The sequence below is a fragment of the Tachysurus vachellii genome, chromosome 22, assembly GCF_030014155.1.
Source record: "Tachysurus vachellii isolate PV-2020 chromosome 22, HZAU_Pvac_v1, whole genome shotgun sequence".
Classification (NCBI taxonomy): domain Eukaryota; kingdom Metazoa; phylum Chordata; class Actinopteri; order Siluriformes; family Bagridae; genus Tachysurus; species Tachysurus vachellii.
In genome coordinates this window covers 447,501-460,570 of record NC_083481.1, presented here as the reverse complement: position 1 = coordinate 460,570, position 13,070 = coordinate 447,501, and the positions used below count along the sequence as shown (strand labels likewise).

At 41.8% G+C, this 13,070-nt stretch overlaps 1 protein-coding gene and 1 pseudogene across 29 annotated transcripts in view; both read left to right on the top strand.

Moving 5' to 3' along the window:
- The window catches only part of LOC132837934 (NLR family CARD domain-containing protein 3-like), a 38,552-nt pseudogene extending 35,400 nt beyond the window's left edge, over positions 1 to 3,152 (top strand).
- The window catches only part of LOC132837931 (NACHT, LRR and PYD domains-containing protein 12-like), a 255,921-nt gene that overhangs the window by 164,034 nt on the left and 78,817 nt on the right, over positions 1 to 13,070 (top strand). For 28 of the 29 annotated variants that reach the window (XM_060857942.1, XM_060857968.1, XM_060857957.1 and 25 more), the window contains one exon: positions 8,230 to 8,403. In XM_060857942.1, coding sequence (XP_060713925.1) covers positions 8,230 to 8,403 — 174 coding nt within the window. Of the gene's footprint in view, positions 1 to 8,229; positions 8,404 to 10,099; positions 10,274 to 11,437; positions 12,418 to 13,070 lie in introns of those variants that run through there. The other variant, XM_060857970.1, reaches the window with a different exon arrangement.

Genomic DNA, 13,070 nt, shown 5'->3' with positions numbered 1-13,070 from the left:
CACAAGGACAGTGTGCTACTGGAATGGGTTTGGACTCTTAGTTTCTGTGCTACAGTGTGTTTAGTGAGTAAATATAAAATGAACTTAAATAAAGGCTCCACTAGTGAAAAAAGCTACCACAGTCACCATTGAGCATAAAAAAGTCATTCTGTTTATTGTATGTAAAAATCCACATTCAGTTATCAAGTGAGTTAAAAACTGTCAATAAATAATTAAAGAAGTGTCCATAAAAAGTGTACAGTAAACTCCAGGGAAAGAGATCAGAATCACCAACACACAGTTGTAGCTCCATGAAGAGTCATGAGTCTATGGATCATCATCTGGAGGTTAAAGCTGTAGACTCCTCACTTCTACACAGTAACGTCTCTTAACTTTTAATGTCAATGCTAAAGTTACACTTAAAGGGTAATTTAACGAGATAAACAGGGGGCAAACTAAATACTACAACACTAGAACTGTGACCTTAATAAAGCCACTATTATGTGTTTAAAAATCACTCAGTCTGTTTTTTTGGGAAATGTTTTGATTGGAATGTGTGTTTGTGGTTTCTTTCTTCAAATGACATGTTGTTTTGTAATGCAGTGAAATTCATACGATGGCATTCAAATATGGCTTAAGTGTCCAAATAATAGTCTATATACTACAGAGTCATTAGATTATTGAAAACAGATGATTAAGTCTAATAAATGAACCCTGTGTCTTCCTGCTTCTCCATATCACAGGCACGACCCAGAATCTGCTACTGTAAATGAATTCCAGAAAAAGTTCAAATTAAATCTGATGAAGAAGTTTCAGTGTTTGAATGGAGTGATAATAAACCTGGGAACCCAAACACTCCTGAATGAGATCTACACAGAGCTCTACATCACAGAGGGAGACAGTGGAGAAGTCAATAATGAACATGAGGTGAGACAGATCGAGGCAGCATCCAGGAGAAGAACAACAGAGGAAACACCAATCAAATGCAATGACATCTTTAAGCCTTTATCTGAACAAGACAAACCCATCAGAACTGTGCTGACAAATACATCATCTAAACAAGACAAACCCATCAGAACTGTGCTGACAAATACATCATCTAAACAAGACAAACCCATCAGAACTGTGCTGACAAAGGGAGTCGCTGGCATCGGAAAAACAGTCTCTGTGCAGAAGTTCATTCTGGACTGGGCTGAAGGGAAAGTAAATCAGGACGTCCACCTCATATTTCCACTTCCTTTCAGAGAGCTGAATTTGATGAAGGACCAGAAACTGAGTCTGATGGAGCTCCTTCATGTGTTTTTTATGGAAACAAAAGAAACAGAAATGTCCAGTTTGGAAAAGGTTCTGTTCATTTTTGACGGATTGGACGAGTGTCGTTTTCCTCTAGATTTCCAGAACACAGTGAGAGTGTGTGATGTAACTGAATCAGCATCAGTGCCTGTGCTGCTGATAAACCTGATCAAAGGGAATCTGCTTCCCTCTGCTCTCATCTGGATCACCTCCAGACCTGCAGCAGCTGATCAAAATCCTCTCTGAGTGTGTGGATCGAGTCACAGAGATACGAGGGTTCAGTGACCCACAGAAGGAGGAGTACTTCAGGAAGAGGATCAGTGATCAGAGCCTGGCCAATAACATCATCACACACCTGAAGTCATTAAGAAGCCTCTACATCATGTGTCACATCCCAGTCTTCTGCTGGATCTCAGCCACTGTTCTAGAGAGAATGTTGGGTGAAGCAGAGAGTGGAGAGATCCCCAAGACTCTGACTCAAATGTACACACACTTCCTCATCATTCAGACAAACATCATAAGAGAAAAATACTCAAAGAAGCAGGAGAGTGCTGAAGAAATGCTTCTTAAACTGGGACAACTGGCTTTTCAGCAGCTGATGAAAGGGAACCTGATCTTCTATGATGAAGACCTGAGAGAGTGTGGTATTGATGTGAGAGAAGCAGCAGTGTACTCAGGTGTGTGTACTCAGATCTTCAGAGAGGAGTTTGGGCTTCACCACAGTAAAGTGTACTGCTTTGTTCATCTGAGCATTCAGGAGCATCTCGCAGCTCTGTATGTGCACCTGACCTTCATGAAGGAGAAGAGAAATGTTCTTATACAGAATCAGGTTTCTAACAGGTGGATGGAAGAAAATACAATCTCAGGTGTACACAACAATGCTGTAGATCAGACTTTACAAAGTCAGATTGGACATCCGGACCTGACCTTCATGAATAGACAGAGAAGTTTTATTATACTGAATGAAGATTCTAACAGGAGGAAGAGAGAAAATACAATCTCAGGTGTACACTGCAGTGCTGTATTTCAGACTTTACAAAGTCAGACTGGACATCTGGATCTTTTCCTTCGCTTTCTTCTGGGTCTCTCACTGGAGTCCAATCAGAAACTCTTACATGTTTTAGTAACACAGACAGGAAGTAACCCTCAGAGCACATAGGAAACAGTTCAGTACATTAAGCAGATGATCAGTGAACATCTTCCTACAGAGAAATCCATCACTCTGTTCCACTGTCTGAATGAACTGAGTGATGATTCTCTAGTGGAGGAAATCCAACACTTCCTGAAATCTGGAAAACAAAGTGAACTTTCTTCTTCACAGCTTTCTGCTCTGGTGTTTGTGTTACTGACATCATCAGAGGAGCTGGATGAGTTTGACCAGAGTAAATATTTCAGTACAGATAAGATAACAGAAGATGTTGTTCTGAAGATGATGCCTGTGATTACAACATCCAGTAAAGCAATGTAAGTAAATGTGAATATAACTGTTCTACTGTTACAGTGTTAGAGAGAAACTGAACACACTCTAATATGGACTTTGGGATGTTCTGACCTGAAGGTGATACAGAGTGGAGTTCATGTAAATAGATAAATTAGGGAATAGAATCTGCATTAATAAATGAATGATACTGAAGGGCAGCTATTAAACATGTAGAAGCAGGTGATTACATTTGAGGGAGTTTTAAAGTTTTGTAGTTATGATTTATCTTAATATCTTAAAATAATGATGAAGTTAATGCTGGTTTTATGTTGGATGTTTGATGTATATTAAACACACCTGTGTACCAGACATAAAGAACCATGTTTACTGCAGTCATGAAAAATTCTAATCCACAAAAAGTTTTTCTTCATTATTAAGTTTTATTTGTGAGGTGGAAATGGTCTTTTATAGAAAGCTGACTTTGTAAAGTTTTATACTCATTAGAGGAAACATTTTTATAACAATAATAATAATAATAATAATAATAATAATAATAATAATAATAATTATTATTATTATTATTATTATTATTATTATTATTAAAGTTGGAGGAAAACCAAGGGTTTATTTCATTTAAGCATCAATTAGTGAGACAGGAGTGCGGAAGAGCCGAGTCAAGTTTTATGGACATATAAAATACACTGCACAAAATTATAAACACAACACTTTTGTTTTTGCCCCATTTTTCATGAGCTGAACGCAAAGATTTAAGACTTTTTCTATATAAACAAAAGGCCAATTTCTCTCAAATATTGTTCACAAATCTGTCTAAATCTGTGTTAGTGAGCACTTCTCATTTTGGGAGATAATCTATCCACCTCACAGGTGTGACATCAAGATGCTGATTAGACAGCATGATTATTGCAGAGGTGTGCTTTAGGCTTGTTGACGTAATAAACGGTAACTCTAAAATGTGCAGTTTTACTGTATGTAATGAGTCAGTATCTGGTGTAACCACTATTTGCCTCACGCAGTGCAACACATCTCCTTCACATAGAGTTGATCAGGTTGTTGATTGTGACCTGTGGAATGTTGGTCCATTCCTCTTCATTGGCTGGTATATAAGACGCTGTCGTATATACGCCAATCCAGAGCATCCCAAACATGCTCAATGGGTTACGTGTCCAGTAAGTATGCTGGTCATGTAAGAACTGGGATGTTTTCAGCTTCCAGGAATTGTGTACAGATCCTTGCAACATGGGGCTGTGCGTCATCATGCTGCAACATGAGGTGATGGTCATGGATGAATGTCACAACAATGGGCCTCAGGATCTCGTCACGGTATCTCTGTGCATTCAAAATGCCATCAAAATATGCACCTGTGTTCTTTGTCCATAACATGCGCCTGCCCATACCATAACCCCACCTCCACCATGGGCCACTCCATCCACATCGTTGTCATAGCAAACCGCTCACCCACATGATGCCATACACACTGCCCTGTACAGTGAAAACCGGGATTCATCCACAAAGAGAAAACCTCTCCAAAGTGCCAGATGGGTTAGGGTTAGGGTTAGGGTTAGGGTTAGCCTTGCGGCTCAGCTCTTTCTTCACCACAACAGACCGGTATATCGACCGCATCACTGCAGAAGATACACTGATCCGCCCGTCGATCTCCCGCTCCATCCTTCCCTCACTCGTGAACAAGACCCCAAGATACTTAAACTCCTCCACTTGAGGCAGGAGCTTTCCACCAACCTGAAGGGGACAAGCCACCCTTTTCCAGCTGAGAACCATGGCCTCGGACTTGGAGGTGCTGATTCTCATCCCCGCCGCTTCCCACTCGGCTGCAAACCGTCCCAGTGAACGCTGAAGGTCCTGATTTGAAGAAGCCAACAGGACAACATCACCTGCAAAAAGCAGAGACGAAATCCCGTGGTCCCCAAACCGGACTCCCTCCGGGCCCCCGTCTGCGCCTAGAAATCCTGTCCATATAAATAATGAACAGGACCGGTGACAAAGGGCAGCCCTGCCGGAGTCCAACATGCACCGGGAACAAGTCTGACTTACTGCCGACAATGCGAACCAAACTCCTGCTCCGGTCATATAGGGACCGGACAGCCCTTAGCAGAGGGCCCCGGACCCCATACTCCCAGAGCACCCCCCACAGATCACCATGAGGGACACAGTCGAATGCCTTCTCCAGATCCACAAAGTACATGTGGACTGGTTGGGCAAACTCCCATGAACCCTCCAGCAACCTGGTGAGGGTATAGAGATGGTCCAGTGTTCCACGACCGGGACGAAACCCACATTGTTTCTCCTGAATCCGAGGTTCGACTATCGGCCGAATTCTCCTCTCCAGTACCCTGGCATAGACTTTTCCGGGGAGGCTGAGGAGTGTGATCCCTCTGTAGTTGGAACACACCCTCCGGTCCCCCTTAAACAGAGGGACCACCACCCCAGTCTGCCAGTCCAGAGGCACTGTCCCCAGCCGCCACGCGATGTTGCAGAGGCGTGTCAACCAAGACAGCCCCACAACATCCAGAGACTTGATGTACTCAGGGCGGATCTCATCCACCCCCGGTGCCTTGCCACTGAGGAGCTTCTCAACCACCTCAGTGACCTCAGCTTGGGGGATCGATGAGTCCTCAACTGAGCCCTCTGCCTCTGCTTCCTCAGTGGAAGACATGTCGGTGGGGTTGAGGAGATCCTCGAAGTACTCCTTCCACCGTCCGAGGATGTCCCCAGTCGAAGTCAGCAGATTCCCACTCCCACTGTAAACAGTGTGAGCAGGGCACTGCTTCCCCCTCCTGAGGCGCCGGACGGTTTGCCAGAATTTCTTTGAGCCTTCTCCATGGCCTCACCGAACTCCTCCCAGACCCGAGTTTTTGCCTCTGCAACCACCCGGGATGAAGCTCGCTTGGCTCTCCGGTATCTATCAGCTGCCTCCGGAGTCCCCGAGCCAACCAGGCTCGATAGGACTCCTTCTTCAGCTTGACGGCATCCCTTACTTCCGGTGTCCACCACCGGGTTCGGGGATTGCCGCCACGACAGGCACCGGAGACCTTACGGCCACAGCTCCGCACGGCCGCATCGACAATGGAGGTGGAGAACATGGTCCACTCAGACTCAATGTCTCCAACCTCCCTCAGGATCTGGTTGAAGCTCTGCCGGAGGTGGGAGTTGAAGATCTCTCTGACCAGAGACTCTGCCAAACGTTCCCAGCGGACACTCACAGTACGTTTGGGTCTTCCAAGTCTGTCCAACTTCCTCTCCGGCCATCGGATCCAACTCACCACCAGTTGGTGATCAGTTGACAGCTCCGCCCCTCTCTTTACCCGAGTGTCCAAGACATACGGCCGGAGGTCAGATGAAACAACCACAAAGTTGATCATCGACCTCCGACCTAGGGTGTCCTGATGCCATGTGTACTGATGGACACCCTTATGCTTGAACATGGTGTTCGTTATGGACAAACTATGACTAGCACAGAAGTCCAATAACAGAACACCACTCGGGTTCAGGTCGGGGGGGCCGTTCCTCCCAATCACGCCCCTCCAGGTGTCACTGTCGCTGCCCACGTGAGCGTTGAAGTCCCCCAGTAGAACGACAGCGTCCCCGGTCGGAGCATTTTCCAGCACCCCTCCCAGAGACGCCAAGAAGGTCGGGTACTCTACACTGCCATTTGGCCCGTAAGCACAAATAACAGTGAGAGACCTCTCCCCGACCTGAAGGCGCAGGGAAACAACCCTCTCGTTCACCGGGGTGAACTCCAACACATGGCTGCTGAGCTGGGGGGCTATGACCAAGCCCACACCAGCCCGCCGCATCTCACCACAGGCAACTCCAGAGTAGTAGAGAGCCCAGCCTCTCTCTCGAGGAGTTGGGTTCCAGAGCCCAAGCTGTGGTCGGTATCTAGTCGGTATCTAGTCGGTATCTCTCGACCTCCTGCACCAGCTCAGGCTCCTTCCCCCCCAGCGAGGTGACATTCCATGTCCCTAGAGCCAGATTCCGTGTCCGGGTATTGGGGCGCCGAGGCTCCCGCCTTCGACTGCCACCCAATCCACATTGCACCAGCCCATTGCGGTTTCTCCTGCAGTTGGTGGGCCCACAGGAGATCGGCCCCACGTCGCTCCTTCGGGCTGAGCCCGGCCGGGCCCCATGGGGTAAGACCCGGCCACCAGGTGCTCGCATGCGAGCCCCAACCCCGGGCCTGGCTCCAGGGTGGGGCCCCGGTTGCGCCATACCGGGCGACGTCACGGACCTTGCTTTATTTTTCTTCATAAAGGGGTTTTGAACCACTCTTTGTCTGGCCTATCACCCAGGACCTGTTTGCCTTGGGAGACCCTACCAGGGGCAAAAAGACCCAGACAACATAGCTCCTACGATCATTCAGGCACGCAAACCCCTCCACCACAATAAGGTGGAGGTTCAAGGAGGGGCCCCCAGTAAAATGTTCCCGATAAATCAGTGTCTGATGATGTAGATTACAGTAGATATGTCTGAAAATAGGCTTCGTCTTCATCAGACATTAATATTTACATCATGATTTAAAACATGAAGACTGATTGTAATGTTAGCTGAAGTGAAAATATCCTGTACCCTTCAGCCATAAGCCCCGCCCACCATAAGCTATGCCCATCACTGTGCCCCGTCCCCTTGTTGTGCCCCGACCCCTTACTGTGCCCAACCCATCATAAGCTGCACACCTCACTGTACCCCGCCCCTTTACTGTGCCCCACCCCCTCACTTTGACCCCATCACTGTGTCCCACCCCATCACTGTGCCTTATCTCTCACTTTGACACCCCTATGCCCGGCCCCCTCACTGTGCCCCACCCCCCACGTTGTGCCCTGCCACATACTGTGCCCCACTCCCTCACTGTACTCCTTTTTTCACTTTTCTCTGTAGAAATGTCGACTTGCAGTCAGATGATAATTAATAATTCCACATTGTATCTGAGGACTGAGGAGATGTAACTACCAGACTAACACTTATCACTGTGTTAATGAGTCGTATGTGAATGTGGATTTAGATGAATGAGGGCTTCCTGTTTTACACATCTGATTTATTTGCCACAGATTTGATCAATAATGTTAAATTGTTAACTGCTAAAAGAAGGTTTTCTTTTCTTTTCTCATGTCTAAAATCTTCTAAAACTGGATGTGATTTAGTCAGTGAAAGCTTTTTGAAGTGATTTATTCATTTAGACGACTAGTTAGTTAGTTTTCTTACAAAAATACTAGTTGTGGATTTAAGGTTGTTTAGCTAAAAAAGTTTACATGTGTAATTGTAGTAAAGATCTTTATAGTGAAATAAAATGCAAAACTGAAATAATAAAATGATCTGCAGCTCAAAGTTACATTCATGTTTCTTACATTATATGATGAAAATAAATAAATAAATAAATAAATAAATAAATAAATAAATAAATAAATAAATAAAGGCTTTAAAAAAATAGATCAAAGCGATTAAACACTAGAAACGTCCCTGTGTACAACCAGTGAAGAGTGTGTCATTGTGTCTCTATACAGGTTGCGTGGTTGTGGTGTCTCAGATGAAGGCTGTGCTGATCTGACTTCAGCTCTGAGATCAAACCCCTCACACCTGAGAGAACTGGATCTGTCTGATAATAAACTAGGAGACTCAGGAGTGAAGAGTCTCTCTGCTGTACTGGAGAATCCTCACTGTAAACTGGAGACACTGAAGTAAGATCATCTATTAAAACATTAATAATAAATCATGGTCTAATCTTCATCCAGGTCGTAATAATAGATAAACACATTGTGTATAAATAAAACACAGTCACAGTTGTTCTTGTCAATACTGAATAAACCATTTACACTTTCACAGTCTGGGTTTAAAAAATACACCAATGAACTAACAACTTCTCCAAAAACTAATTAGAGTCTGACCCTGTTTTAGGTCTGATTACTGACAGTCTGATCTTCTCAAGAAAGATCTGTTCATGTGAACTCTTGTGATTACACAGTACGACACGTAGTGAAATGTTTTTAATCTGTCTGTGATTTAAACATAAAATAAAATAGAATAATAAAAAAGAAAATAGAATAAAAATAGAATAGATGTAACAAATAGAAATGTAAGGATCAGTTTAATGGAGTGTAAAAATAAATGTGAATATGGATCAGTGGCAGAACAATGTGAGTGTTTTAATAAAGTTCAGATGTGTTAAATACTGTAATATATGAAATATGTTATGTGTAAAATAAAATCTGGCTGATGTATCAGTGTTGTGTATGAAAGTCCAGAAAAAGTCCAAGTTCTAGTCTTATGTGTTGTCCTGGTCTGTAAAGTGTGTGTTACTCAGTCCACAATAATACACACTGTCTACAGTCAGGGTCGACACTCGAGCCCCAGTAAAATGTTCCTGATAAATCAGTGTCTGATGATGTAGATTACAGTAGATATGTCTGAAAATAGGCTTCGTCTTCATCAGACATTAATATTTACATCATGATTTAAAACATGAAGACTGATTGTAATGTTAGCTGAAGTGAAAATATCCTGTACCCTTCAGTCACAGGCCCCGCCCCTCATAAGCTACGCCCATCACAGTGCCCAGCTCTTCACTGTACCCCGCCCCTTTACTGTGCCCCACCCACTCACTTTGACCCCATCACTGTGTCCCACCCCCTCACTTTGACACCATCACTGTGCCCTGTCTCACTTTGACACCCATGCCCTGCCCCCTCACTGTGCCCCACCCCCACTTTGTGTCCCGCCCATCACTGTGCCCCGCCCCCTCACCGTGCTCCTTTTGTCACTTTTCTCTGTAGAAATGTCGACTTGCAGTCAGATGATAATTAATAATCCCACATTGTATCTGAGGACTGAGGAGATGTAACTACCAGACTAACACTTATCACTGTGTTAATGAGTCGTATGTGAATGTGGATTTAGATGAATGAGGACTTCAGAAGGTTTTCTTTTCTCTTCTCATGTCTAAAATCTTCTAAAACTGGATGTGAGTTAGTCATCAGTGAAAGCTTTTTGAAGTGATTTATTCATTTAGACGACTAGTTAGTTAGTTTTCTTACAAAAATACTAGTTGTGGATTTAAGGTTGTTTAGCTAAAAAAGTTTACATGTGTAATTGTAGCAAAGATCTTTACAGTGAAATAAAATGTAAAACTGAAATAATAAAATGATCTGCAGCTCAAAGTTACATTCATGTTTCTTACATTATATGATGACAAACAAAAAACAAACAAACAAATAAATAAATAAAGGCTTTGTTGCTGTTTTTGTCAAAAAATAAATAAATAAATCTGTGTTTTCAGGTTTCTGTAAAATTCTTGTGTGTCTGTGATCAAAGTGATTAAACACTAGAAACGTCCCTGTGTACAACCAGTGAAGAGTGTGTTATTGTGTCTCTATACAGGTTGTCTTATTGTGGTGTCTCAGATGAAGGCTGTGCTGCTCTGACTTCAGCTCTGAGATCAAACCCCTCACACCTGAGAGAACTGAATCTGTCCTATAATAAACTAGGAGACTCAGTAAAGAAGCTGCTGTCTGATCTTAAGGATGATAAACATTACAAACTACAGACACTGAGGTGAGTAATGACCTTTTAATAAAAGTTTAACCTCATTATCATTACACATTGATACACATCACATTTCTCTTCAATAACCTTCAGATTATCAGGTTAGAAAATGTCACTATATTCTGTTTAATCAGAATTTTTCTAACGATTCTCTTTACTGCTGTTTTGTGTTTAGTAAAGTGTGTTGATGTAAAATTCATTTGAAGGCAGAAAACAGTACGGTGGCCGAGAAGTGCAAAACATATTAACAAATCCGAAAACACAACGACAAGTCAGACAACCCGGAAACGGCAGGTATAGTTTTTGAATGGAAACTTTCCGATCATTGGACAAGACACCTGTCACTCAAGATATACAGGTATGGAATCTTATGTGTAATGTGTAAAGTTCTCCGTTTAATTATAAGAAAATAACAGAATTAATCCACAGTAATCCATTCCATTCATCCATTCCAACTTTTCCCTGCGGCAGACTGTTGAACTTCATGTATACCTTGAGTGACAGGTGTCTTGTCCAATGATCGGTACGTGTTCCAATCACAAACTATACCAACCTCTTCCGGGTTGTCTGACTTGTCGTTGTGTTTTCGGATTTGTTAATGTGTTTCGTGCACTGATTCAGACAACCCGGAAGCGGTAGGTATAGTTTGTGAATGGAAACTTACCGATCATTGGACAAGACACCTGTCATTCAAGATATTCAGGTGAATGAAAGGTGTCTCGTCCGATGATCGGTAAGTTTCCATTCACAAACTATACCAACCTCTTCCGGGTTGTCTGACTTGTTAATGTGTTTTCAGATTTGTTAATGTGTTTTGCACTTCTCAGCCACCATAAAACAGGGATTCAGACAGTCTACAAAAGGTCACCAATGAGTTGATGAGGGTGATTGTTAATGAACATTGTGTCTTCTGTCATTCCTGTAAAATTCACCTGAGTTTGTTCTTAAAGTCTGCACTTAAATATAAATGTAGAACAAGATCTAAATGACACAGTAGTGTTTGTTATTTAAAAAAGCTCCTGTGATTGGATAAGAGCAGTGATGTGATGGGTAAAGATCTGCTCATTATCCTGGTAGAACTTGTGGAAGTTCTCATTTGTTCTAGTTAAATTTTAGAACACAGATGTTAATTTTTTGTGCTGATTAATTCACATGTTTTTCTTTCATATTCAGGGTCTAATGAATATCTGTGTGTGATGAAGACTCCAGTGTTCCTGCATTACCATGATGGAGAATAGAGAACATGTTTATTAACTCATCACTCATTTAGTTCTAACACATTAAACAGACTCAGAGACGTGAGAAGTGTGTGTTCATCGTGTACAGTGAATCAGACTAAACACAATTCTACACTGAGTTTATAATGACCTCTGATCCCTGGATAAAATTCCCTGGACCTCAATCCCATAAAAACCTGAGGGATTATTTGGAACAATCCACATGTGAAAATCCACATGAACTCGAGCTGAACCCTGTTCATTTTACTGTTTGTGTGATTTATTATTTGTTTATTATTGTAATATAATTTACACTATTTACACATGTATACTTATAGTTATATTACTGGGTACATAACTAAAATTATATTTTTACATTTAGAAGGAATAAAATACATAAATACAATGTCATTATTTTTGTGGTGTAAAATTAATAGGCTAACATTCTGTAGAAAAACTGTTTTTGTTCGTCAAATATATAATCTATATAAATAAAGTTCTTCATAAATAAATGTATGTCTAACACAATATATAGTTACAGAATGTATTTCTAAAGAGAAACATGTTTTTAATAAAAATAAATCACTATAACATGTAGGGTTAACATTATAACACAACGTTGCTGAGTTAAAACAACTCACACTGGATCAGTCCACATTGTACCCAGTGCTGGAGTTCAGAATTGACCCAAACTGGGTTATGTTTAATCTCAGTCATTTTAAACTGCACCTTTATGAGGAGACTCACCTGGGAATGAGTGAATATGAGCACAAACTCCTTCTTTCTGTTGTGTATCAATCTGTTTTTTACCTGCTTCCCTCTCATCTGTTTTAGTCAGTAGTGGAATTATTATTTATAGAATTATTTTCAATTAGTTTGCTGTGCAGCAGCTAACGAACACTCATAATTTAACCAACATTAAAATGTTATTACATTTATTTAACTGTCGTTACAACTTGATGTATTGTGCAATGTCTTGTTTTTAAGCCTATAAAGCAATACTAGTGCCTTCCTGTGTCTCTGTTGCTAGCACATCAGGAGATACAGATAATTTCAGTTTATCCTCCACAAGACAAATGCTAAACTCTATAATTTAATTTATTTAATTTTATTAAGTATTATTTCATGACACTATACTCTCATGCTCTTTGTAATGTTTGTTACATTATATATGTATATTTTTATTCTATTCTAAATTATTATTGTATATTATGTAGAGCATTCCATTACACACACACACACACACACACACACAGAGGGTTTGTGTATAATCATTAAAGTGGTGGTGCGAGACTCAACACTGCTCCACACTGAACACAGACTGGAAGGTAAAAATAAGTCGAGTGATTAAGTGTGTGACTTGTTACTCTTTCATTTTAATGAGAAGATTTAATTGTAGGAACGATGGACAAGTGGAGGAACATGTTCAGGTTCACCAGGTCAAACCTCAGTGGATTAGAGATGGAACAACTTGAGCTAAATCTCTCCCTGATTTATTTCCTGGTTTATAAAGTGTAATTTTACTGAATAAAATATTAATATCATCAATATTTCAATGTTCACACAATAAAATAGCCAAAGCAGTGTCA